This window comes from Bos mutus, chromosome 10 (genome assembly GCF_027580195.1).
Source record: "Bos mutus isolate GX-2022 chromosome 10, NWIPB_WYAK_1.1, whole genome shotgun sequence".
Classification (NCBI taxonomy): domain Eukaryota; kingdom Metazoa; phylum Chordata; class Mammalia; order Artiodactyla; family Bovidae; genus Bos; species Bos mutus.
In genome coordinates this window covers 15078004-15105791 of record NC_091626.1, presented here as the reverse complement: position 1 = coordinate 15105791, position 27788 = coordinate 15078004, and the positions used below count along the sequence as shown (strand labels likewise).

The window sequence follows — 27788 nt, the reverse complement described above, 5'->3', positions numbered from 1 at the left end:
CTCTAGACCCCAACACAGGGCTGGATGTGGATGTGGAATAGTGGTCCTCAACTGGGGACAATTCTGACATCCCAGGGGGGACACTGGGTGATATCTGGAGACATTTTTGTTTATCATGACGGGGTTGGGGTTGCTGTGGCATCTGGCTGGTGGAGCCCAGGGATGCTGCTAAATAGCTGATCGTGCTCAGGACAGCCTTCAGAGCAAAGAATCATCTGGCCCCAGACGTCAGCAGTGCTGAGGTGTGAAGTCACACTTGTAGACACAGACATGGTTTGTTGTTGCAGAGAAGCAACAGGGCTGTGGCTGGGGAGTTGGCCATCAGGATACCATGGCGACCAAGAGGAGGAACCGCCCAGGTGAAAAGAGCCGGCCGTGCCCAGGCCTGATAACTTGAAAACATTTTATTTCAATTCTATCCTTGGGAGGCAGCATAAATAATCACAGAAGACCACAAAGGTCAGTGGGGAAGAAAAAAAGCTTCAGAAGTGTGGGGAGGAGGAGATGTGAGCTGACGCAGTCTAGCAGCGGGGTCTGGGGGGTGAGGAGACCCTGCTTTAGCTGGCCGTGAGCATGGAAGGCTCTTGGAGGAAAAGCCTGAGGGTTTGGGGTTCTCCCTGCCCAGGTCACTCGGAGGGGCTTAGGGAGCCCCGCCTCTGTGGATGGAAGTTCTGCAGGGTGGCCGTGGGACAAGCAGGTGCAGAGCACAATGCGTCTAGAGGTTCTAGCTAATGAGAGAGAGGTGCAGACACCCATTTCTTGATCCCCAGACCAGATCTCCCCCCTCAAACTGTGACTTTTCTGAGAACAGTGTTCATACACTCTGTGAGTAATGAGAAATGAAGGGAGAAAAGGAGGAAAAAAAGAAAACGGTAGAAGACCAAGTGAAATGTGGCATCTCCCAGGGTCCTGTGGCCTTGAGCTGCTTCTCAGTGTTTTCATCTGCAAAGTGGGGAGAACGCTCCCTGCCTCTGGGAGCTGAGATGAGGCTCAAAGGGGATCCTATATGTCGAAGGGCTGTGTAAACCTTAAAGTGCTACACCAATGTTAGCGGCTGTGGTCGTTCTACAAGCGTAAGGCTGACCGTGGCTGAGAGCGGGGAGGAGGGACACGCACGCAGAGCAGCCCTCGGGGCCAGCAGGCCACTGCTCGGCCTTCCCAGGGCCAGCTCCACCCTCCTCGGCCTCAACCTCCAGGAGGAAGAGGCCTCATCTCGGAGTGAGTCACCTGGGGGGTGAGGGCAAAGGCTGGGGGCCAGGAGGTCCAAGGGATACTGAGTGTGGGGGAGGGGTGTGGCACATTGGCACTACTGGTGTTGGGAGGCTCCCGGTCCTCCTTCTGCTCCACCGAGACTTGGGCCCTGGTGATGCCCCTGTAAGATTGGCATCTTGATGCAGTGGGAAGTGCCCGGGCCTGCAGTCTGCACACCACTGGTCCTGGGTCCACTGTTCACCTGCTGGGTGACTCAGTGATGTCACTTCCCCAAAGCAACCCTCAGTTCTGTCATCTGTAAAATGGGGACACTATTCCCTACCCTGACTGCCTCACAAAGTGAATGGGAAAAGGGTGTTGCCAGAGCTTTGAAGAGCATCAGGGGAGGGCAAGGGGTCATTATGGCCTTGGTGAAGGATCCTCTTAATTCCCTGAAGATAAGAGAGAGGGGGCAAGAGACAGGAAGGAGCTGGGCTGCTTGCAACCCTGGTCAGGCGAATGGGCTTCCGGGACTGCCCAGGGCGAGGGAGGTTGGGGAGAGGAGGGAGACCGCTGATGCCTGCAATCCAGCCCTTACTGCGCGTCCATCAGGGCCACCGTGAGCCCCAGCAGGGAGCGCAGAGATCTCCCGGCAGCCCCCTCTGCCGGGGACAAGTTCAACCTCTAAGTCTACTGGGGTTCTGGCTTCCCCCTGCGCTCCTTGGTCCACAGAGGGCACTCGTCGGGGGGAGTTCACGGCCTTTGCCCAGCCGAGGGGAAGCCGAGGCTCCGGGGGTGTCAGGGAAAGGGGCTGCCAGCCTGGACTCTGGGAGAGGCTGGGGACTCCTATTAGCATGAGGTCGAGAGGTCAAAGGTCAGCTTCCAGTTCTTGAGGTGGCAGGTGGGGGGTCCTCAGGCTCTCCCCCAGCTCCAGTCCTGGCGCTCTCTCTGGGGTCACCGGAGAAGGGGAAGTTAAGGGACGAGTAGAAACAACGGAGAGATCGGCTTAGAAAGCAGCCCAGCCGGGGAGCTAACAGTTCTTGGGGCTATTGCGCAAGTTTTTCAGTTCCAGCTGAAGCTGCCGAATCCGGATGTCCTTCTGGGCCAGCTCCTCTTTCAATCTCCGAATCTCATCCTGCTGCCGGAAGAACATTCGGAGGAGCTGGTGTGGACGAGAGATGGGGCCAGAGGGTGGGAGAGAACAGGTGAGAAGGTGACCTTCGCGGGGGGCGGGGGGAGGGGTATCCGTACCCCGCCCTCCCCCCATGCAGCCGCTGTCCTGACTCAGGCCTCCCACCCCTTCCCCACTCCAGAGTCCAAGGTGACTCAGGAAGCTGCTCTCCCATCTCTAGACTCAGCTCACCCATGCCCACCCCCACCCCACCCCACCCCTCCCCACCCTGTGAAGCAGAAAAGAAAGGACCCTGATCCAAGATCACCAAGGAAGGGCCCAGTCCACACAGGCCAGATATCCTAAGCTTACCCATTTAGGGCTTCAAGCCTTAATACTTTATTTACTTACCATTCGGAATGGAAAGCTTTCTGAAATGTTTTGTACCCAGCTCTCTCTCTTTGTTTTTAAATTGGAGTATTGTAGCTTTGGGAGTTTCCAAGGTGACATTAGTGGTAAAGAACCCACCTGCCAATGCAGGAGATGTAAGAGATGCTGGTTCAATCCCTGGGTCAGGAAGGTCCCCTGGAGGAGGGCATGACAACCCACTCCAGTATTCTTGCCTGGAGAGTCCCATGGACAGAGGAGCCTGGTGGCTACGGTCCAGAGGGTTGCAAAGAGTTGGACACGACTGAAGTGACAGTGCACACGTGCACACAGTTACTTCACACTGCTGTCGATTTCTGCAGTACAGCGAAGTGAGTCAGCTATATGTATACATACATCCCCCCTTTTTTGGATCTCCTTTGCATTTAGGTCACCACAGAGCACTGAGTAGAGTTTCTTGTGCTTTACCGTATCTTCTCATTAGTTATCTATTTTATACATAATATCCTTCTTTTTTTAAAAACAAATATTTATTTTTGTCCAGGTCTTCACTGCTCCCTGGGCTTTTCCCCCTAGTTTCGAAGAGTGGGGGCTGCTCCCTAGTTGTGGTGGCTTCTCTTGTCGCGGAGCACAGGCTCTAGGCTCGTGCGCTTCAGTAGCTGTGGCTCATGGGCTCAATAGTTGCAGCGCCAGGGCTCTAGAGTGCTGGCTCAGTAGTTGTAGCGCACTGGCTTAGTTGCTCCAAGGCATGTGGGATCTTCCTGGGCCAGGGATCAAACCCGTGTCTCCCGCAATGGCAGACAGATTCTTTACCACTGATCCACCAAGGAAGTTAAGAATACCTAATTCCTAAGATTCATATAGTTCTCTTTCTATTCATATAGCCTTCCCCCTATTCTTCTCTTTTCCTTAAGGTCAGGATATAGAATGGTATTTTTCCATCTGATGGGGGACTAGCACAGCACCCCAAAGTTTGCACTGGGCATTGCTGGATGGCCATGAGCAAAGCATAGGAATCTGACAACACCCTTGCTGAGATGACTCCCTGGATTAAACAGCCTCTCCACTGCTTCCATAAAACAGACTGGCCCACACAACACAGCCTCTGCAGGCTCCTGAAGGACCCCACACACTTGAGTTGAATGTCACCAACAGACAGTTGTCTTGGTCCTCCAACTGCCCAGTGTGAGTTGCACTGTCTTTGTAAGTGCATAATTTAAATACCACACAAACTGATGAAATAGAAATACAAAAGGAGAGTGGCTCTTTCTATAAAAACTAAGTTGAATGCATTTGAGAATCTTGATGAAGAGCGGGTGCTAAAAAGTTGCTACTGATAGGTACGGATGATATACACACAAAAGATTGAGGAATATTCTGTATCTTGATTGCATGGTAGTGCTTACACGGCTATAGGCATGTGTCAGAACTCGTGGAACTGTACACTGCAAAGGATGAATTGTACGGCAGGTCAATTATACCTCAATAAACCTGTCTTTAAAAAAAACACTGGGGAAAACTTAGAAAAAACAAGCGCTTTGTTTTCAGATTGATTTTAAGTTCTCATTCCACCTAAAAAAACACTGAAAATGGAAATAGGAGTTAAAGTGTGATTTATTTGACAGATACATAGAAGATCCCAACTGGGATGTCCCGAGAGAAAAGGAAGGTCTTGATTCTACATCAAAACATGTGGAATGAATGTATATGTTTTATATTTTAAACAAAAATAAATGGTTTAAAGAATGTATATATCATTTATATGATTCATTCCTTTAACTGACTTGGAAAAAATTTATATTAACCAACAAACCAGTTCTAGTTACCTCTGTTCAGAGAGAGATTATGCTATATGCCCCACACTAAATAATTCTACATACACCTATGCCTTCCAAGTTCTCAAAGTTTCCTTGTATAATTTTTTTGGATCAGCTTTTGTTTAAAAAACATATTTATTGAGGTATACTTCATATGCCATAAATTTCACTCATTTCAAGTGTCAATTCAGTGAGTTTTAGTAAAATTACAGAGCTGTACAACCATGTCTCCTCCCGTGTGTCAGGCTACCCATGAAATCTTCACTGTTGAACCAATTTCTCATTCGTTGCTTCTAGTTTTCTGTATTAAAATTGTGGGTAAAAGGTAAAACAAGAGTTACCAGCCTCTGAGCAAAAATTTTTTTCCCCAGGGAGGAAAGGATACAAGCTGTAGTGTATAGATTGTGGCATTTATATTGTTTGCTTAGAGACCCTTTAAAATATTTCTCCAGGTCTTCTGTTCTGATTCATATAGACAAGTCCACTCCATGTAACTGCTATTCAACCCTGCTTTCTCTACACCCAGTACTAGAACAAAGTTTAGGCTCTTATTAAGGCCCTAGGCTCGCAACAATTCAACTATGCCTACATTGTCAGGGTACATAAAAAATTTCTTTTAAAGAAAACACCAAATATATACAAAAGTAGAAAGAAAAGCACCATGAACCTCCAAGTACCCAACTTCCAACTTCAGCAAATAACATGTAACCACTCTTGCTTCATCTTTATTTTCACCTACTTCCCCTGTACCACTCTCCTGGGTGATTATTTTGAAGCAAATCCCATTGATCATAGTTTCATCCAGCCTTAGAAATCTGAGCATCCCTCTATAACGGCACATAAACATATTTTATAGCAATTAAAAATTTACCTGTCAATTTTACCTGTAAGACTAAGCCTTGGTGGTCAGGAATGATCATACTTTTATGAATAACAGTGATAATTATAAGATGGCCCCCATGTTATGCCCCTCCTTTCAAGGATGGACTGAACCCAGTAACTTGCTTCTAATGAATAGAATATGGCAGATGTGCTGGGATGCCATTTGCAAGGGGAGTTTACAAAAAGACTGTGGTTTCCACCTTTGACACCCTCTCTTCCTCAAGGCCATGCTGTGAGCTGTCCTGTTTTGAGGTCCATGTGGCAAGGACCTGAGGGAGGCCTCTGGCTGACAGCTCCTGGGGGAATGAGACCCTTGGTCTAACAACCTATGAGGAAATGGGTCTTGCCAGCAACCAAGCAAGGAAAGCCAGAAGCAGATCCTTCCACGGGTGAGTCTTCAGATGTGACTGCAGCCCTGGCTGACAATTCACACCTTCATGAGACCTTGAGTCACAGGCACCCACAGACATTGTGAGATAATAAAACATTTGTGGGATTTAAGTCCCTAAGTCTTGGGGTAATTTGTTACATGGTTCTTGTTGTGTGTGCAGCACGCCAGGCTTCCCTGTCCTTCACCATCTCCTGGAGTTTGCTCAAACTCATGTCCATTGAGTCAGTGATGCCACCCAACCATCTCATCCTCTGTTGCCCCCTTCTCAAGAGCTAATGCAGTTAGCCTCTCTGTGCATCTCATGTGAGCAGGAAAAGTGCTAGACACTTAGGGACGATCTCTTTAACTCTCACAGCATTTCACATCCCCATTTTGCTGTGAGGAAATGGACTTAGGAAGGTCAGGAAACATGTTCAGGCACAGCCAGGAAATGAGAGAGCCAGATGCAGGTGGCTCCCTGCAGCCTCTCCACTTCAGCTGCATCCAGCCCAGGGCCTGGCACACAGTGGGCATTCCATGAATCCTGGCTGAGCTGAACTGTATTTGTGCCAGGGACCAAGGGTGTGGTGGAAGGCAAGGCCTCTGGGGGGCGTGGACAAGGCCCAGCTCTGGTTGCCCTGAGAGAGCTGCTCCCTTTCCAAATGGTACAAAGAGTACTTTCATAAACACTCAGCCTCTTCCACAAAAACAGGAAATCATCAGACCTCGCGGCAGCTGCCATGCCAGGGAGGAAGGCAGTGCTGTAACACATGAGGCTGGTTTCCCTCGTGAGCCAGGAATTTACAACTGCAGATGACAGGGACATTCTGATATGGATTCACATGGGGACATGTAACTCCAGGTTCTGGGATTTGTGGGGATGGGGAGGGGCATCAATATCCCCACCATAGCCCAGCCTCTATTTATTGGGGTCAGAGGCAACAGAAGCCCACAGCAGGCTACTTATGGTATTTGTCACAGAAAGAAAAATGCCTCAGAACCGAGCTGGCCTAAAGGCCTGAAGCTCATAATTGAAATGCAAAGGTCTCGCTCTGCCAGTGTGTCTGGAGGCAATAACTTATTTTTCTTACCTCATTCTCTGTCCTGGGTGGGACATTTTCTAGTAAATCTATTCCGTTGACCACCACACTCTTCTTTTCTTTGATGGGAGCCTTGAACACCATTTTGGGGGACTTCTTATAGCCTTCTTTCAAAGACATCAGCACAGGATCTAAGCAAGGCAAGGCATGTATTCTCACCGACTATCCTGTGGACTCTCCAGTGATGGTGGCTCTCATGACACCACGCCTGACAGCTGGCTGGGTGTGAGGGCGAGTTCAACGAGGAGGATATGCAAGGGGAAGGGGGTGGGCTAGACTGAAGGCCAAGATTGCAGTCTCCCATTCTTTTCTGGGAAGCCCACCCCTGGTGGTACCTCGGTTGATGCCTCCCAGCCACTCATCAGGGGTCAGAGCTGGCTCCGTGCCCGGCGTCATGGGGTAAATGTCTTCCTGGTAGGAATCCGACTGCAGTGGGGTGGAGCAGAAGAGTGGACAGGTGGGGGACTGCTGAGAAGGCCCCTTCTCTCCAGTCCGAGACTCCCCTTCGCTGACCTCCAACCACATACCTGCTCTCTCTGCTCCAAGTCTTGGTACTCAGTGTCTCCCACTTGGAATTCCCACCTTGCCTTCGTTAGCAAGCCAGACTGTCCTCACCTTGGAGTGGCCCTCACCCTCTGCACCCCAAATTAGGCCTGAAGACCCCAATCCACAGGAAAACACCTCCTTCTTCTGAGCTCCTCCAGGCTCATAGCCCCAGTAGTGAGGAAGTCAGCCTTCAATGCCAGGGGCCCTTTGCAGCCAGCCCGGCCCCACTCACCCTCCGGGGCACGATCATGGAGATGGGCTCTATGAGGCCCTTGAGAGTCACCAGCTTGTAGAACCGGAACACCTCGCAGGCAGACACGTCCAGCCCGTGCTTGGGCATGACCCCTGCGGATAGGCATACACACGGCTGCATGGGGTCCCAGGAGTCCCCCCAGCAACCCTCCTTCCTGATGACCTTGGCCAGGGGAAAGGTGCAGTTGGAGGGCACTAGGTTGGGAGGCAAGGACCCATGCAGTGGACAGGAAGGGGCCGGGGGCTTCCCGAGTCAGGCTTTGGCTCTAGGGGTAACTTCTCAAATAAGCCCCATGGGCCAGACCTGTTTCACCAAGGTGCAGACTGTAGACGTGGGGGCCTTTGAGACCTGCAAGGGGCTGCACAACTACCTGAATCTAATCCATTCTCTTTGTAGGTGAGACTCTTGAGAGGCAGAGAGAAAGGGGCTTTGCCCACTCACTTTGTACACCTCAGAGCCCATCACCTGCTGAAATGAACTGGTATCCTGAAGCCTCTGTGCTCCCAGTCTTCATAGAGGAAGAAAGAGGGAGAGGACTTCCCTGGTAGTCCAGTGGTTAAAAGTCTGCCTACCACTGCAGGGAACTTGGGTTCGATCTCTCCCTGGTCTGGAAAGATCCCACATGTCTCAGGGCAACTCAGCCCCAACTACTGAGCCTGCACTCTAGAGCCCATGAGTTGCAACTAATGAGCCAGTCTGATAGCCAACTAATAACCGCGATGAGAAGTATACACACCACAACAGAGAGTAGCCCGGGCTTGCTGCAACTAGGGAAAGACCACCAGTAGCAATGAAGACTCAGCACAGCCAGAAATAAAGGAAGGAAGGAAGAAAGAAAGAAGGAGAACGCTCTCCTGTGCACTCAGAGGTTTACATGCAGCCCAAGACTGCTGTTCCGTCATGTGCTTTCTAGGATTGACAGGCACACGTGCATGCATGTGTGTCTGCGTGTGTTCATGTGTGTCTGTGTGGGCATCAGACACAACAGCCCTAACAGCTGCATCAGCTGAACACCTGCTGGGGGAGCAGTTCGGTGTGGGGTCAGACACACCAGCTTTGGGGTGGGACAGGATCCTGAGTTTGAATCTCTATTCTCTCCCCTTTCTGGCTGGGAGTCCTTGGGCAAATCACTGCCTCTCTAAGCCTTAGCTTCCCTGGTTGCCTAAAGGAGTCCAGTGGTGGCCCCTCAAGAGACTGAGTGTGAAGATGCTTGTTAACTGCCCAGCAGTGATGAGCACAGACAACATGAATTTCTTTCTCCAGGATATGAATATGACTGAAGGTTCTACCTTTCCTCATCTGGAATGGAAGGATGCTCTACCAGAGCAAAGAATTCAGGAACCTGGAGGGAAGTGGCTTTGTGGTACTGTGAGAAGCCAGGAGACTTGGGTTTGAGTCCTGGCTCTGCCACTTAGAGCTATGTTACCTGCCCAGGGTGAGTTAAGTAGCCACCCAGAGCCTGCAGAAAGTGCCTGGCTCATGGTCAGTGCTCAACAGTGACCACAGGTGAGGAGGACAAGCAGAAATAATTATCCTCAGTACCCCCTCTCTCCCCACTCCCCAAGTCCTGATGACCCAACTTTCTAAACATTCCTGGATCCATCCTCATCTCCATGCCATCCCCCTAGTTACCATCTTCTTTTGCTTAGAAGTCCACAGCAGCCTCCTAACTGGTCTCTGCCTGCCTCCTGCCCTCTCAACATCCAGTCTCCCAAATCCATTCTTCCTACAGGAGCCGCAGCAATCTCAAACTAACCTTTCAGATCATGTCACACGGTCCCACTCTTACCTACCCACCAGCCCAAGAAGAATAAAATTCTACAAAGAGTTCCCAGTGAAATCCCAACTCCTCCCTGTGTGATGGTTAACATTATATGTCAGTGGGCTCAGTAAAGTGGATGGCCCTCCCCAGTGAGGCTGGGTGGTGGGCATCTCCCAATCCATTCTGGGCCTGCATGGAGCAAAAGGCAGAGGAAGGAGGAATTTGCCCTTTTTTCCTGCCTCGCTGCTTGAGCTGGGACATCTTATCTCCTGCCCTTGAACTGGGTTTTGTACCATTGGTTCCCCTGGGTCTCAGGCCTTCACACTTGAGCTGAATTATATTGCTGGCTTTCCTGGGGCTCCAGCTTGTAGAGGGTAGATGGTGAGACTTCTCAGCCTCTGTGATTATGAGCCAAATCCTTGCAATTCCTTTTTTATAAATACACTTGGTTGTTTCTCTGGAGAACTCTAATACACCCTGTCTAATGCATCCCATGGGATCTGGCCCCTGCCCACCTCTCCAACTTAATCTCCTAACACTTTCCCCGTCTGTCGCCTGTTCCACAGACTACTCTATGCTGAGCCACACTGACCTCCCTTCTGCTCCTAGAACATGCCAGGCTTGTTCTGGCCTCAGAGCCTTTGCACTAACTGTTTTTTCTGCTGGCACTACTCTTCCCCCTTCCTGCCTTTCAGATCGCAGTTTACAATGTCACTTCCACAGCGAGGTTTCCCCCAGTCACCTGGTCTAAAACAGTCCTTGTCACTCTCTGTTCTATGATCCCATTTGATTCTCTTCTTAGAGCTTACTAACTTAAATTTTTTCCTTACGTATTTGTTTATTGTCTGTCTTCCCTTCAGTGGGCAGTGTGAGAAGCCATGTTCTGTTTTATTTATCACTGTACCCCTGGACTAAGCGAGGGTCTGGGCACACAGTTGTAGCCAATAAACGCTTGTTGAATGACTATGTGAAGGAGCAGACGGAGCCAAGTACTCTGCTAAGTGTTGTGTATACATGACCTCTAAGCTTTACAACAGCCCTTCAAAGTAGGTTTAATCCCATTTTACAGATGAGGAAACTAAGACTCAGAGGGGTTAAGGGCACAGCTGAATCAGAGTATAAACCCAGTTTGGACTCCAAAGTCCAGGCTGCTTGTTATACTAATTGATGATGGGGTGATCGTGAGGGAGGTGGGGGTGGCAGAGCCTTGGGGAAGGGTGAAGTCAGTGGAATGGTCATCAGGACCTCAGGCATATCTCTAGCTTTTCAGTTTGCTGTTGGTCACTGGGGCGGGGGGCCCTTAGGCCCCTGCAGCCCTGATGTCTCTGAAGCTGGCCCTCAGGCCCTGTCCATCACACCAGATCCTCAGAAGGACAAAGCCAGACTCAAGCTCTAGGAGAGAAGGGAATAGAGCCACTCCAGAGATTTCTTCCACTGGGTGATCTGGACCCCACATGCGGACTGCTGGGTCAGATGCCCCCAGTGTGAGTCCCTGGGCACAAAGACTTCATAGTAAGGCTTTAGTGGTGGGAGAGAGTGGGAGTGAAAAACAGACTCACTACACTCGTCAATCCTGGAGTCCTCTCTGGGATTTGCCTCAGAACCTGGAGAGCCTGGGGAGGTAGGGAGGGGACCCCTGGAATTCCTCTCGTCTTCTCAGCAAGGACAGAGCTGCTTCGGGGGACTGGGGGTCTTGGCTTCGCAGCAGCTTCAGGAAGGGGCCTGCACTTGGACCTAGTTCTGAGCTGTAGTTACTGAACCTCCTTCCACCATGTCAGAACCACAATGGGCTTCAGCCTCCCCATCTGCAGACAGGAACGCAGGGACCGCGCATACCCCTGCCGGCTGCTGATGGCCAGAATGGCGGAGGACGCCAAGCACCGTGGATGGATGGAACCGGTCAAATGGGCAGTGACAGGCTGGCTGAGGAAGAGTAGGCTGACCTTCACAGGGCAGCACTTGGAGGTTCTATTCTGACTGGTCCATGAGTTGACCTTCAGAGGCTGATTTTTCACTGTGGGGGAGAGGTGACCCAAGAGCTAAATTCCAGTCTCTCCTCTCATAGTGTAACAGCCGTGGCAGCCCCGGGGCCCCCTTACCAAGACCTTTCTGCGGGGCCGGGGAGCGGAACTCCATGAGGTAACTCAGGTAGGGTTTCTCCGTGCTGATCTCGTAGTACCGGATGTTCCCATCACCCTGGGGGCCAGGGGAGAGGGAGGGAAGGAAGAAGGAAGGGCAGGGGAGGGGTTCAGCAGATCCTGGTCCAGGAGGCCACTGAAGAGAGCCTCCACCAGCCCCCAACATGCTCAAAAGGCCACGGGAAGCCTGGCTTCTAGGCCCCATTGGGGATGCCATGCAGGACTCGCTGGGGGTGGTGGGGTGGTGTGTGTGTGGCGGGTGTGTGTATGCTGGTGGGCCTACAGACAGTCTTCTCGACAAACAAGATCTCCTGGCAGGTGCCTCAAATCACATCATTAGGGATGATGCTCTCCAGGCTCTGATCCTTATTCCCCTGTAAGATCTGGCTCCAGTCCACCCCCAAGGGAGCCTCAGTCACTGACACCCGAGTAAAATGAGCATCCGATGCAAGGGTAGGTTTTGATAGAAGACACTGGGGCCGTTTTGGGTCAGGAGAAGGGCAGAGGTTGGGCTCTTCTTGGGAGGTAGGGAGGGATTGAGGGCCCCATGGGGGCAGAGGTCTCCCACAGGCTGCCCCCGTCCCTCCCCCACCTTCCGCTACCTTTCCAGCCAGGTAGAGCATGTGGGTGTCAGCGTCGTAGAAGGGGAACAGAAGGCCAGAGAGCCCATCAATTTCCTCCTCAATCAGGGGCATGGACAGGTCCTCCTGCAGGCGGGGGCCCAGGATCAATATCCAGGCAGGATGGCAACTCACCTTCCCCAACTCCAGCAAGGCCCCGGGGCTACAACCCTTTGACATCACCCTCCTCCTCGCCTCCCGTGGCTGACCTGGTCCCAGAGGGCGATCTGTCTCGTGTTCCACCTGGAGACCCCCGTGGTGAGAAGCCGCTTCATGTTCCCCAGGAAGACCACCCGGTTCACTCTGTGGTTTTTGCAGTTCGCCTCCTGATGGAATCAGAGAGCTGGTGAGCCAGGCCCCAGACACTAGGGTATGGGGCTGGGCTGCCTGGAGGGCCCCAGACACATATCCGTGTCCCCACTCCCCGAACCTGTGGATGTTTCCTTGTTTGGAAAAGGGTGATTTTCACATGTGATTTTAAGTGAAAGACCTCGATATGGGGAGACTCCCCAGGATCACCCTCAGGGGTCCTAAATGCCATCACTAGCGTCCTTATTTAGAAGAGAGAGGCAAAGGGAGATTCCACAGATGCAGAAAGGAGAGAAGGTGGCGTGACTGTGGAGGCAGAGACTGGACTGGTGGGGCCACCAGCCAAGGAAGCCCCCGGAAGCTGGGGACACCTTCCCGTGGACGTCTGGCCTCCAGAACTGTGCGAGAGGATCGATTTCTGTTGTAAGGCTCCCCGCTTACAGTAGCTTGTTACAGCAGCCACAGGAAATGAATACAGGTGCTGTGGAGCACGGAGCCCTGGACCAGGAAACCAGACCATATCCCAGAGCGGATGGGGACATGGACCAAGCCCCAGGCAGGGCTGGCGCTGGGCCGGGTGCCAAGTGCCCTCACTGGGGTATCTCTCCGCCGTCACCACAACGCCTACCGCAAGGGCTCTCTGAGGATGCGGAGCTTGAGGCTCAGGACAACCGGGACTCACGCTGGATCACTGCTGGCTGACTCACTTCACCAGGACCTCCTTCTAACTGGGCCGTCCTCTGCCTCTGCTCCTGCCTCTGGGCACCTCCTTTTCCTCCTAACACACACCAGCCCTTTGCCAAGATGAGTCAGCGTCAGGTAGGAACCAGAGGCTGGTGGGGCAGTGCAGAGAGCTGGGCTGGCGTCACTCACTCTGGATTTTAGTTCCAAGTTCTGCCAAAAAGTGGAACCATAGAGGAGTACCTCACCCTCTCTGGGTGTGAGACGGAGGTTGGAGGTCTCTGCTGTTTTATCTTTTCTGCTCAGCAGGGGCACTGGGGTCCAGCTGGCTGGGTTTGAATTCTAGCTCCTCCTGTAACTCTGAGATTCCGGTCTGTCATTCTCCGAGAAGCAGTATTCCCATGAGGGAAATGGATGGGAAGAGGAGCAGCGGCCATCTCAGAGGACCGTCACAAGGATTAAATGGGGGTGGGGGGAGGGCGGCGCGGAGCCCACAGCATAGTGCATGCCACACAGTGAGCTCTGAGTAAATACTAATGACACTAATAACCATGGTGATTGTTGTTTGTAATAGCAGTTGTTGTAGACGACTTTCTGGTCCTGCAGTATTGGGTTTTTCCAAGATAAATGCATCAGTCTTGCTTGTGTTAGGAGGTAAACCTCAGTTCCCATCCAAATTTTCCAACCCATCTAGTGCCACTATTAGCAGGGACTTGGTACTCAAGAAATGTAAATTTCTTACTCCCAAATGGCACCTAATCCCTTCCTCGGAGTCAAGACCCAGAATCAAAGACCAAAACTGGAGCTTAGTTCACCATCCACCTTTCCACTTGGAACCACCCCTGAGGCTGGCACCTTCTACCATCTCATCCCATGCAGGTGGCTGGGCAGTGAGTCCAAAGTCCCCTCCTCCTGTGCCCACGATGAGCACCCAGGGATTCATGTACAGAAGGGGGTCACCACTTTGGTCTTCAGAGCAGGCAGAAGAATCCCATCTGGGGAGAGGGGTAGAGTCTGTGGGGATGAGAGAGGCTACCGAGGTCCCTCTGCAGCCAAAACAAGGCAGAGCTCCTACGAGCAGAGAAGGGCCCAGAACAAATGGGCTGGTCCCCAGAGGTGCAGGGCTGGTCCCCAGAGGTGCAGGGCGGGTACACGGAAGAGGGGAGCCAGCACAGTCTTTCCTCCAGGGCTGGCTGACAGCAGAGCCCAAGGTCCCAATACCTTTCCTACCCCTCAAGAAAGATGCGGGGCCTCACCTGCAGGACGCGGCCAGAGCGCGGCTCGATCACACGCAGCTTCTTGTCCTTGCACGTGGTGGTGAGCAGGCTGCCGTCAGTGTTGAAGGACATGCAGAGGATCACATCCGAGTGGCAGTCTATCATCTTCACCGGCTCACCCACGTCCAGGTTCCAGATGAGGACCTGGGAGGGCAGACACGCAGGAGGCAGGCTCAGCCCTGCTGGGAGAGATGCCCTGTGCAGGGTCGCGTGCGTGGGGATGCGGGACTGTGTCAGTGGGTTCTACATCAAAGGTGGATGTGTCCCTGTCACACAACTCCACCACTGTCCTTGGGCAGATCCCAGCCCCAGCCGGGGCTCAGTTCCTACTTCTAGCAAAAAGGATGAGTGTTCCTGGCTGGGTTCCATATCTATTTTGAGGGCATACCTGGGGTAGGGGTTGGGGCTCCATTCTCCCCGCCAGCAGCTTTGGGTTCTTCTTTTTCCTACTAGGAGGGTAGAGACTACTTCTTGGTTAAGAGATGGTCAGGTGGAGAGTGTGGGCATAGAGTGGGCATTTTTTTTTCTTTTTTTAAATTTTTACTAGAGAATAGTTGAGTTCCAGTGTTGTGTTAGTTTCAGGTATGGAGAGGGCATGCTTCTCTGGTATATCAGGGCTGGAGAAGGCAGTAAAGATGCCTCCAGCTTCTGTGGACTGCAGAAATGATGGGCACACAGAAAATGCCCAGCTGTGTGCATGTCAAATGAGCAAATGAATGAGTGAATGAATGGATGTGATGTTGGCTAACAGGCTTGGGAAAGTAACAGTGCTCCCTACAGCCCCCTAAAGATGCCCTTCTCTCTCCCTCTTCCTCCCTGCTGAGCTGGCTCTGGCCACCGTGCCCACTGGCTGCCCACCTTGTAATCGTAGCCAGCACTGAAGAGGATGTTGTTGGTGGTGGGATGCCACTCGACCAGTCCCACACGCCGGCTGTGCCCATGCAACTCCAGGAGCGCCTCCGTCATGTTCCGCTTCAGCCCACCCTCGGGGATCTCCCAGATCCGCACCTGCAGAGCGGAAGGAGGGCCAAGGCTGGTGGGGGCAGGGCCAGGAGAAGCCCCTGCTGCCCCTTCCTTGGACACCAGATCTGCCTAGTAAGACACCTCCTGGCCAGGGCAGTGGGCAGAGCTTGGCTGAGGCTGGGGGGTGGGGGGAGGTTGCAAGGGGTGATTAGAGAGAAAAGAGACACTCTTCTCTGTGCCTTTGGGAGGATCTTCTCTAAGAAATCTCTGCAGATCTTGGCAACTATTATCGCTGGCATGTTTGTTATTGTTTCAGTCTAGCCAGGCCCAGAGGACCACACATTGAGCAAATTTTAACAAGTGCTGTGTTCAAAGCCTATCTCTGCTTCCCTTCCCACGCCCGTCTATGAATGCCTTCAGCCTCAGCGTCTGTTTGTACCACATGGCCTGTCCTTCACTCTGTCCCCCACCCAGAATGGATACTTGAGCAGAGGGAAACCCATCTGGGAGGCTGGGAGGCCTCCTGAAGATGATGAACTAAGGGCAGAGAAGGCTGAGGTGCTGGACCCTGAGCTGAAAGCATGTCGAGCCTGGAGGTTGTCTTGCGGATGCTGATAAACAAGTGGGAACAAAAGAGGAAGGTGGAATTCAGAGAGAGGAGTGACCATGTGACCCCAGAGAGAGAAACTGAGCAGTTTCTCTGTCATCTTTGAATTGCATGCATGCATGCTCAGTTGCTAAATCATGTCTGACTCTTTTGGGACCCCATGGACTGTAGTCTGCCAGGCTCCTCTGTCCACGAGATTTCCCAGGAAGAATACTACAGTGGGTCACCATCTCCTTCTCCAGGGGATCTTCCTGACCCAAGGAATGAACCCGCGTCTCCTGCATTGGCAGGTAGATTCTTTACCATTGTGCTACCAGGGAAGTTCGATCTTTGAATTACCCCTTGATTATTATGTTAATGTTGGTAGGCTTCTGTTTCTCAAGCCAAACATACTTTGCACAGTTTCAACTATAAATGGGGTGGGGGGTGCAGTTTTTACCTTGCTTTGCCTACTGGCAGAATAAAATAAGCTACTGATTGTAAAAACTTGTAAAGTATAAAATGCTCTAAAGACCTATGGGATTATAGTTCTTGTTATAATTATCATCATCATCATCATTAATACTATTTATTATGATCTAACTGAGTGGAGAGGAAAAAGCACATGTGATTACAGCTTAGGACACCTTTATAACAAATGTTTTGAAAATCTGAACTCCACACTTCCTAGAAAGGAGAAAAACAGGGAAAACAGCTTTGAGATACCATTTATAATCTTCTATTAATAAAACAGCTAACTGAAAGAAACAGTGTTGACAAGATTATACTGGAGCTTATGGATTCAATTGGTGTTGGTAGTATTACAAATCAGAGCAACTCTGTTTTGGAAACAATTTGGCAATCTTTACCAGATTGTTCCCCCTTTGCTGCTGCTGCTAAGTCACTTCAGTTGTATCCGACTCTGTGCAACCCCACAGACAGCAGCCCACCAGGCTCCGCCATCCCTGGGATTCTCCAGGCAAGAACACTGGAGTGGGTTGCCATTTCCTTCTCCAATGCATGAAAGTGAAAAGTGAAAGTGAAGCCGCTCAGTCATGTCCGACTCTTAGCGACCCCATGGACTGCAGCCCACCAGGCTCCTCCATCCATGGGATTTTCCAGGCAAGAGCACTGGAGTAGGGTGCCATTGCCTTCTCCGGTTTCGCCTTTAGTAGGAACTATAAAGACATTTGTATTATATTCTTCAACCTAGTAATTTTGCTCTTAAATTTCAATATAAGCAAAAATCTCCATGCATGAGGATGTTCGCTGCAATGTAGAAAATTCAGAAACACTCTAAGTGACCACCATTAGTAATTTAATATGTCATAGCAATATGCAATATTAACCATTCAAAGATAATCATGATGGCTCAGAACAAATAAGGGAAGTATGCTAAAGAAAGCCAAAGGCAATCCCAAAGACAGGGGAGCAAGGCTGGCAACTGGGGGTGTCCCTAAGGGAATTCCCTTGATGTGGTTTCCTTTCTTGGCACTTTATCCTCAGAGTATAGAAATGAGTATTTCCCACACATGTGTTCCCCTGAAGACCCAGCTCTGAACATATAGATCACGGGAGGCTCCAGGTCTAGCCAGGGATTTATGGTTACTCTTGGGAGCACCATTCTCGGCTTCAAAAAACATATTTGAGAAAAAGTTTATAATTAGGGACAGTTTGATGTTTTTCCATCCTCAACGTTATAATTTCCTGTGGTTGTCCCAGCTCTCTAGGAAAGCCCAACACTCCACACAGCCCAGCATGCTGGTGGCAGCTGGGGGGAGGGAGGTGACAGAAAGGGGACCCAGTGTGCTCCACGGTCTTTCCCTGACCGCCCTGTGCAAAGGCCTTATGAGATGAGGTCTCACATAGAAGTGGCAGAGAGGGTGGAGTGGGGACCAAGGTAGATGATTCAGTAGTCATCAGTAAGGCATGCATTCTTGGGACTTCCTGGTGGTCCAGGGGCTAAGACTGTGCTCCCAGTGCAGGGTTCAATCCCTGGTCAAGGGACTAGATACCACATGCAGCAACCAGGAGTTCGGGTGCTGCAACTAAGACCTGGCAGAGCCAAAAAAAAAAAAAAGACACATTCTTCTTGTCCTCCAGTGTCCCAGAGGAAGGTGACTGTTGAAGAGTGGAGACTAAAAAACGCTTGTGTTACACACACAACCCCCACACATTCAATACCTTCCACTTTCTTTCTTTTTTATCCAAAGGGATGCTATGATCCATACACTTCAGCGACTTGCTTCTCTCATGTAACAAGAGCTGGTGGGCATCTTTCCACACCCTCACATGGCCCTGCCTTAGCTTTTTAAGTGGCCAGAAGGACAGCTGCTTTGTGGCCATGCCATGATGGATTTAATCAACTTCTGTGAATGGACACCTGGGCTCTGCCCACTTTTCTCACTGTTGCGATTCATTCTGTGATGATGAGGCCTGACATACAAGTTTGGGCAGGGCCAGGAGTATTCCTGTAAGACCCATGCCTAGCAGTGTTTCACTTTTTTAGTCACTGTAAAATTGTCCTTCAAAGCTGTCCCAGGTTTCACCAGCAGAGTCTGTGTTTCTTTACCTATATCTCTAAAACTGTGCCTTCAAAAACAGGTTTTGGGGACTTCTCTGGTGGTCCAGTGGTAAAGAATCTGCCTGCCAATGGAAGGGATACGGGTTCAATCCCTAGTCTGGGAAAGTTCCACATGCCACAGGGCAACTGAATCTGCCCACCACAACTATGGAGCCTGTGCACCCTAGAGTCCACGCGCCACCACAAGAGAAGCCACTGCCATGAGAAGCCCATGGTGCGCTGTAACCAGAGGGTAGCCCCCACGCAGTATCGAGAAAAAAATATTAAAAAGCCCACAGGTTTTTGTTCTTGGATCAGAAGGGCTTCCCTGGCAGCTCAGCTGGTGAAGAATCTGCCTGCAATGTGGGAGACCTGGGTTCGATCCGTGGATTGGGAAGATCCCCTGGAGAAGGGAATGGCTACCCACTCCGGTATTCTTGCCTGGAGAATTCCATGGACTATATATAGTCCATGGCCTCACAAAGAGTCGGACACGACCGAGCAACTTTCACTTTCAAGAATGCCATCTCCCTGCTGTTGGATCTGCAGGTCTTTGATTCTTAGCAACACTGAGCATCTTTTTCCATGTTGATAGACTACCCTTGTTTGCACTTGACAGGAAGCTTGAGATGCTTTCAGAGTCAAGGGGATGAAACTTTAAGGGGCAGGAAGATAGGCCAACGTGGAGGTGTATGGGGGCAAAAGGTCTTGTCTACGGACACCTCATACTGTATCTTGAGGACAGCAGAGAAGCACATACACACACGAGCCCACGGCATTCAGTGCATACACACTGACTGAGACAGGAGAGAAAATCTGGCCTGTAAGAAAAATCTTTGAAACAGAAAGTTGAGCCTCACTCATTCCATATACACCTCTTATGAGCCAGGCCCTGGGTACCAACGGGATGGATGCTGAAGTCACCCCATGCCTGCTCTTGATTGGCACACAGTGGGGTCACAGGGCAGAGAGCCCATGGAAGCACAGGAATGGGGGAGCTTGAATCCAGTCTGGAGGGTGATGAGGTGGGAAGATCCACAAGGTGCAGGGTTAGAAGAGGAGATGTTGACCCACATTTGAAAAGACAGGTTGGGAATGTGGGGAAAGATGAGGAGACAGAAAAACGACTCCTGTGAGTGGGTGCAGGCACAGTGGGTGGAAAATTAGGGGTGGGTCAGCCTGGCTGGTGTGGAACAGGCCAGCAGGTGACAGAGGAAGCCAGAGGCTGGACCCGAGGAGCCCTGCTTGGGCTGTCTCAGAAGAAACACTTTTTCCAGAACAGCCTGATTCCTGAGGATCCAGCTAACTGAGGCATCCCTGGGTCGCATCACAGGCAGGGTAAAGTAGAGACACCAGGGAAGCTGTGAAGAGTGGGTCCATTCAGGCTGTAATCCCAGGGCCCAACTGCTGCTGCTGCTGCTGCTAAGTCACTTCGGTCATGTCCAACTCTGTGCGACCCCATAGACAGCAGCCCACCAGGCCCCGCCATCCCTGGGATTCTCCAGGCAAGAATACTGGAGTGGGTTGCCATTTCCTCCTCCAATGCATGAAAGTGAAAAGTAAAAGTGAAGTCGCTCAGTCATGTCCAACTCTTAGCGACCCATGGACTGCAGCCTACCAGGCTCCTCCATCCATGGGATTTTCCAGGCAAGAGTACTGGAGTGGGGTGCCATTGCCTTCTCCGAGGGCCCAACTAGATGACCTTAGACAAGCCAGTTAAACTCTCTGAGCCTCAGGCTCCTCATCCGGATGATAAATCGAGAGATACATGCCTTTCAGAGGTTAGTATTGAATGAATCTGAACTTCAGGGTCCTTGTGAGTGTGAGGCTTTCTAGCTGCCCACACAGGTTGGTTTGTTGGCATGACAGCTCTGCCTGGTAATGAAGGGGCTAAAAGGGGAGGGGGTGGCAGGTGGTGTCTATGCCCAGGCAAGCCGCTGGACTGGCTCCAAGTCCAGAGGAACGAAGGGCTGCATCGGGGGAAGCCAAGAATTGTTTTCACCAATAACTGCTAGAATTGGGTCTCAGGTGGAAAATGCCCCACAGGGAAGGAAAGGGGAGTCTTGCCTTAAAACCCCATTTGATTCCAGCCACTTCGCTTCCTGGGATCCAGTTTCTTCTGCTGCATAAAGTAAAATGAAAGTCACTCAGTCATGTCTGACTCTTTGTGACTCCATGGACTATACAGTCCATGGAATTCTCCAGGCCAGAATACTGGAGTGGGTAGCCTTTCCCTTCTCCAGGGGATCTTCCCAGTCCAGGCATTACAGGCGGATCCTTTACCAGCTGAGCCACAAGGGAAGCCTTGCTGCATATTGAGACAGTATTCGTTAATCTTCCAGACTTCTCTGCTTTCGACACCATTGAATGTTATCACTGGGGAAGAGAGACTACTTCTGTTTGATCCACCACAACAGCTAACAGCTGGCAGCACACGCAACGGGAGCTCAGAGGAGGAGCTGGAGTTCACAGAGGGCCCAAGTAGCTGGAAAGGAATTCCAATCCCTAAACATTCAAGGGATTTGCTGGGAACAAAGAGTGGATGGGCGCGGTAGGTAGATCTGCTCAGAGGTTGCTCTGGAAGAGGTTACTTCAACAGGAAGCCCAGTAGAGTCCGCCAAATCGGATTTCTGGAAGGAAGGGGAGGGGAGAAGTGGCAAAAGCGCTTTCTCCAGCTAAGCCAGCTGTGTCTGGGACTGTCCCTTTCATAAATCCCTGAGTCAGAGCCCTGTTTAGTTAAAGTCAGTTACAATCAAGCCAACGAAATATACCTAGTCACTCCCTGGGTCACGTGTTGGACACTGGGGCCCAGTCCTTAGCCAGTAGCTCACAGTCTGGCGGGGTCGACGGCAGACACAGCTAAAGCAAGGCGGGTGAGAGGCACAGTTCATAAAGCTGCAAAACCAAGTGTCCTGGTGCATAGGGGAGGGAGCACGTGGCTGAGAATGCCAGAGCTCTGTGGCCCACCAGCTCCATTCCAACCCAGGCTCTGACCTTATCGGCTGCGAGACTTCAGCCAATGTTCAACCTCTCTGAATGTCAGTCTTCTCAACTGTAAGAATAATTACACCTACCGTTATCGTTGTTACAAAGACGAAATAAACTATATACCCTACCAAGCAGATGACTAATACATTAGTAATACTTAACAATGCTTTGTTGTTTAGTGACTAAGTCGTGTCCAACTCTTTTCGACCCCCTGAACTGTAGCCCACCAGGCTCCTCTGTCCATGGGATTTCCCAGACAAGAATACTGGAGTGGGTTGCCATTTCCTTCTCCATAATAATGCTTACTTAATATTAATTAAAGATTATATACAAATTTTAGACAGGTCACATTTTAGATGTGATTTCTATTTTTCATATGTGCTTTGTGGCCCCGTACATAGTCAATGAATGTGGTATGAAGTCTGTCTCCATTTTACGCAATGCAAATACATTTCCTTTTTAAAATTATTATGTGATTATGAAGGTGTCCGGCTGGATCTCTCTGCTTTCTGATACACTTAGTGACTAAGTGCTAGTGACTTAGGCCCAGGGCCTACTCAGCCCCTCTGAGAACACTGTTACTAAGTGACAGAAAGCCCTGGTTAGGGGAACTGCTGTTACATAGCTACAGCAAATAGTACTTACTGCCTACATCTGTGGTATAGGAGCTCAGAGGAGGAGCCGAAGCTCATAGTGGTCCTAAGTAGCTGGGAAAAGATACGGATTCCAACTCCTTAGTATTTACTTAAAAACAACGCTTTTTTGAGTAGTGTGGGGAGGAATGGGCAAGTATGAGGTATAGTCTCTGCCTTCCGATAGTATCCAATTAAGCTGTACTACATTACATAGCCACGAGCCCAGGATTTCCATCCAGCAAATCCACAGGTACACTGCCTAGAGCTGAGGTCAGAGCAACTCTTTTCTCTTGTCTTTTCTGCAGTGAGAAGAAAAAAAGCATGAAGGTCTTGCCCAGAAGGTCTTGGAACACCCACCTCCTTATTTCTTCCCAACTATTCGGTTTGCTACTAGAAACGGAGTGCATCGCCGCTAGCCTAAACAAGAGGCAGAGCCTCCGAGTTTAACGTTGCTATCTTCTGACCACATAACTGGTTCCTAACGTGGGAAACGGATCACTCCAAAGAGAAGGCGGAGAGAAAGGCCACCCGAGGATTCAGGAGAGAGCGCGACTGAGCGTCTACTGTTGAGAATCTTATGAAGGGGCTGCCAGCAGATGAAATGAAATGGTACACGTGAGGTTGGACACAGGAAGGGATATGTGTTACTTATCATCATTATCATTGTATTATTAATGACTCTCCTTACATAGGTGAGGAAATGAGCCACAGAGAGGTTAGGAAACTTGCCCAGGTTGCACAGCTAGGAAGGGAGAAGCTGGGATTCAAACTCTGGATTTGAACCAGGGAAAATGCCCTGTTTCTCTCCTCTGAACCACCACCCCTGCTCATCCCTTCCTTCTTCCCTGGATGGAATCTGACAAGCTAGAGAGGGTGTGGTCCGTCCTTCTGCTCATCTATTCCAAGAAAGAGGTGTTACTCCTTGGCCCCAAGAATCTAAAAATTACCCCATCTGGGGCACAGACAGCCTTCCAGGCCTCCCACTGATGGTCAGCTCCTCCATTCAAGGGTGGGGTCTTTAAATCCACTGCCCTATTTCTAGGACAGGGAACAGTGCCTGGCGCATCATAGACACCTAAGACACGCTTGTTAAATATATGAACCAACAGAAGAACCTGAGAAGCCCAGAAACCTTCCGACCATCAGCAGCTTCAGCAATGAGTCACCCGTGGGGAAGCATGCTAGTTCTCGCTTTGGCCAGTGGTGAGCTGGATCGATGGCAAAACACCCCTTCAGTCCTGAATTGGAGGGGGGGCCTGGTGGGGATTTCTTTCCTAGATGTTACGGCTTAGCATTCAGCTTAGTCCTTTTGGGAAACCAATGATGAAAGGCGTACTGGGGCCTCAAGAAGCACAGAGTGATGTGCATAATGGAAAGAATTTTGAAAAAAAAAGAAAAAAAAAAGAGTCTGGGTCTCTCTCTGTCCCAGCCCTCCAGCCTGCCCTCACTGGGACAGGATATCTAAACGCCTTGGCCCACATTAATGGTTATGAAGTTCTTAGTAACCAAGAAACACTAGATTCATTTTGCTCTCATGATAAACCATTTTATACCAGGGGAACCAGGGCCCAGAGAGGTTAAAGAAGCTGGTAAGATCACAGATCTGGGAAGCGGCAGAGCCAGGATCTGAACCTAGGCCCTTGGCGTCCCAAGCCTAATGATTGAGCCACCGCTCCACACTGGTGGAGTCTCTGTAGCTGCCAGGCACATTGGTAAGGCCTCTCAGGGCTATGTGCTTCCATCTCTAAAAGGAGTGCGTTGCTCCCTTCCAGCTCCAAGAGGTATTGGTTCCCAAGTTTATATGTGTGTGTAGGAGGGCAGGGGGGTGGGTGGCTTCCGGCTGCTTCCAGCAGGGCTGACATCCTGCCCCAGCCCACCCCCAGCTCCTGGAGGGGTGGGAAGCATCACCTCTCCTTGGGGGGTTGGGTGAGGACGCTGCTGGATGGAGGAGCAGTGGAATAGAAGGGAAAGGAAAGATACTAAGCCCAGGAGAGGGGCCCGTCTCCCTCCCTCTCCTCCCGCTCTCCTGGGATCGCTCTCTCCTTTCCTTGAGATGTCAGAAACCTCTCTCTGTGGCTGCTGGAGAAGGGCTGGGAGCATGAGGCTTGGGAAGCCATAGCGCCCTTCCCTGCCGCCTGCCAGCCGCCCTCCCTAGCTGCGGCAGAAGCTATAAAAAGCACAGCCCTTCACAATAGGTGACATCACCCAGCGGCGGAAAGAACTGGATTCTGCCAGATGCCAGGGAGAGTTACAGCCCCCAGCCTTCCCTCAGGACGGGAGCCCCTTGGGAAAGGGCTTGGTATGCGCTTGCATCCCTGAAAGGAGGGGCTTAGACTCTGGAAGACCTCCTCATGCCCTAAGGGAGAAGAGACTGGGGGGAGGAAGGGACCTGGGGGGTGGACTTCACTGGAGAGTTTTCAAGGGATGGGGATATGGGAAAAGAGCTGGGAGCGGGGTGGAGGCCGGCTGGACCCCCTCAGTGTGCTCTGAACGTTGTGACACAAGCAGAGGGTGGGGAGTGGGCGTGCAGGGCCTGCCAGGATCTCTCTGGGTCCCTTCGGGAGCTGGTTCCCTCCCCAGCTCTGGCATTTAGCACAGTGTCTGGCATACAGTAAGTGTGCTGACTGACCTCTTAACCTTGGTTCTGGGTGTGGTGTCTGAGGCGCAGTAAGATGGTTATGTGATCTGGAGTGGGTTGAAGGGTGCCTGACCCTGGAGGGGGCAATGGCAGAGATGGGAAGGTCAATCAGAGCGGTGCTGGCAGCATTGACCAGCCTCCTCTCCCCACCCTGGGGGCGGCTGGTCCTCTGCCTTTCCAGCTCCCCTCCTAGGACCCGGGCAAGGATGCCCTGCTCCGTGTGCCCTCAGCGCCCTGCATGGGCTTGGCACAGGGAGCTCGCTGAGTCGGAGAGACTGAGTGTCAGATGGATCTGAACTGTCAGCCCCTCCAGGCTCTGAGCCTCAGTTTCCTTACCTAAAGCCAGGGCTGTGAGTAGCTGCTCAGGGTGCCGGCTGGGAGTCAGGAGACCTGGGTTCCAGGTCCGTCTGGGACGTAAGCCCCTGTGTGATCCTGGGCCCTCGGTGTGCCCTTCTCCAGGAGGGGCTTGTTTCCAGCCATGGCAGGGGCAGGGGGGATATTGACTCCAATGCCAAGACCTCTGGCCCTGAGGCTGGGGAGGGGCAGAGACATACGGGTCACAGCACGGGCTCCGGGCTGGCTGGACTGGCAGCCAGAGCGAGAGCTTAGTTCCTCTCTGTTCTGGAGACTTAATCCCCTTCTCTCTGGTGAGCAGCCCCGGGCCAACCCCTCTCTCCCTGTGCTCCCAAGCCCCATGTTCTTTCTCTTTATACCCTCAACACGTACATGAGCACGCTCCGCTCCTGGGCACTCCCTTCCTCTCTGCTGAGCCACATTCCAGCACCAGCCCAGCTGGCTGGGGTTCCACGTCTTCCACAAAGCTACTGTGACCCATCCAGCCCCTTCCCTGACTCCAGAGCGTGCAGTGTCTCCACGCCGCACAGGTGTAGGGGCTCCTGTTCAGATGGCTTGAGAAGCACAAGTCTCACTTCAAAGTTCAGCTGCTCACCCTGGCGTCCCAAGCCTTCCCTCTCTGCTCCTGGCCTCCGTTCACAGCCTCCCTTCCTGCCCAGTCACCGTCTCCATTTTGCTGCAGAAAGTAGCCAAACCTGATGGACTGTGCCCATCACAACTTCTTACCCTCCTTTCTTATGCTGTGCCCTGCCCTTGATGTTGCTGCTCTCAGGAATCCTCTTGAGTTGACTCAGGGCTTTGACTTTTAGGAGTTGGTCAAGCCCATTCTACTCTATTAGCTCTCTCCGCAACACTCCCTTTTACTAGACAACTGTGCCAGCTGACCTCCTCCCTACCCCCTAATTTATTAACCAGTGGGGACTATTTACTGTGAATCTTTTTCTTTGGATAATTCATTAGATGGACTATATTCATTCTCATGTACTCATTTATCTTTCTATTCAATTCAGCTACCTAGTCACCTTCATCCTGCCCTCTTTCCTTCCTTCCATTCATCTATCTATCCATTATTCATCCATCCAGTGATCTGTCCATTAGTGTAGTCATCAATCCAAAGATCCATTCATCTAGCCATCTGTTTGTCCATCCATTCATCCATCCATCCAACCAACCATCCCATCAAATACCTACTAAGCATCTACTAGGTACTAGGCTCTGTGCTGGATGCTTGGGATTCAGAACCAAAAGGCCACGAGCTCTGTTCTCAGGAGCTCTCAGGCCAGTCTGGAAAGACAGGAGACATGAGCACCAAAGTTTCTTCTAGTTCCAATATCCTGGGAGTCTATGACCTGCCCCCAGACTATGCCAGTGAGCACTAGAGATGCTTGTGGTCTGATCTTCCCTCATCTGGGAACACCAGGGGCTGGAGCAGCCCTCCTCACTAGCTCAGCTGAGGCTCTGAAATCCCATCTTGCTCCCAGGCTGGTGTGTTGACATTGCTGAAGGGCAATTGAGGAAAGGCCTGGGGCCCTTCTCCAGAAACACAGACACGGCTGCCAACACCTGACTCTGCTTCCACGTGTACAAGTCAGCAGAGCCTGGGGAAAGGGCGATCAGAAAGCAGCTTCACATGTTGCTCTCCCTGGATTCTTTATCTCCCCTTTCCAAATTACCTGCCTCCTTTCTTCCCTCATCTCATGCCTCTTCTCATCTCTCTTCTCCTTCCCTCTGTCTCCCTGTTCCCTCTTCCTCACTTTCCTTCCCCTGTTTCTTCTTTCTCCTCATTAAGTGGTAGGATGCGTGGTGTTCAAATTCTGGGCCATCACTGTGGGTCCCTGGACAAGTCATGACAAACCTCAGCCTTGTGTCCATCCCTAAAACCATGGCTCACAGAGGAAAAAACTACCCAGCCTGCAAGAACAGGGTCTCTTTTGCTCATGGCTCATCCATTTCTCCCCCTTTCCCCTTCTTCCTTGCCCATGTTCCTCTTCTGATCCTTCTCCTTTTGCGATCACAGATGAGTGCCAAATCACAGATTTAATCTTTTTGTTCTGTTCTCACCTAGAAAGTCAACAGCCCCGAATGAAATCACGGGAAAGGCAGCAGACCTGCCATACAGTTCATGGACTGGCTGCCTGTCCTCTTCCTCACTCCCTGTCCCGGGGCTAGCTGAAGGGATGACTAAGAGGGCAGGAGAGGGGCAACGAAGGGAGAAGGGGTGAATTTAGGGAGGAAGCAGGGAGGCGTCCCCGTGCGCCCACCCTCCCCGGGGAACACCCCTCCTGCTCACCGACGTGTCCTCTGAGCACGAGGCAATGATGTTGTCGATGAAGGGGTTCCACTTGATGTCCAGCACATTGCCCTGGTGACCGCAGACCTTGGGGTAGTTGGGTTCGATCCTGCCCGTCTGCCAAGGAGAGAGAGAGAGAAAGAGAAGAGAGAAGGGCATTAGTTTGATGGCCCTGGGATGACCTGAAAGAACAGCCAGAAGGTCCTAGAGGGTCCACTGATGTTTTTGGATCCCTGCATCCAGCTGGGCCATACTGCTCTGTGGCTGCATCCTCCCAACACTGAATGGTGGTGGGAGGGTCCCAGAGCAGGGTGGGTGGGGCCACGC

General features: G+C 51.4%; 1 protein-coding gene across 2 annotated transcripts in view; it reads right to left on the bottom strand.

The window, feature by feature from the left end:
* Positions 1-381: 381 nt before the first annotated feature.
* Positions 382-27788, bottom strand: part of CORO2B (coronin 2B) — a 148783-nt gene continuing 121376 nt past the window's right edge. For both annotated transcript variants that reach the window (XM_070377344.1, XM_070377345.1), the window contains exons 3-12: positions 27462-27578; positions 15303-15452; positions 14424-14588; positions 12387-12503; positions 12160-12264; positions 11519-11615; positions 7637-7749; positions 7194-7284; positions 6850-6989; positions 382-2353 (exon numbers count right to left, since the gene is read on the bottom strand). In XM_070377344.1, the coding sequence (XP_070233445.1) occupies positions 2222-2353; positions 6850-6989; positions 7194-7284; positions 7637-7749; positions 11519-11615; positions 12160-12264; positions 12387-12503; positions 14424-14588; positions 15303-15452; positions 27462-27578 (1227 nt within the window). In that variant the 3' untranslated portion in view covers positions 382-2221. The remainder of the gene's footprint in view (positions 2354-6849; positions 6990-7193; positions 7285-7636; positions 7750-11518; positions 11616-12159; positions 12265-12386; positions 12504-14423; positions 14589-15302; positions 15453-27461; positions 27579-27788) is intronic.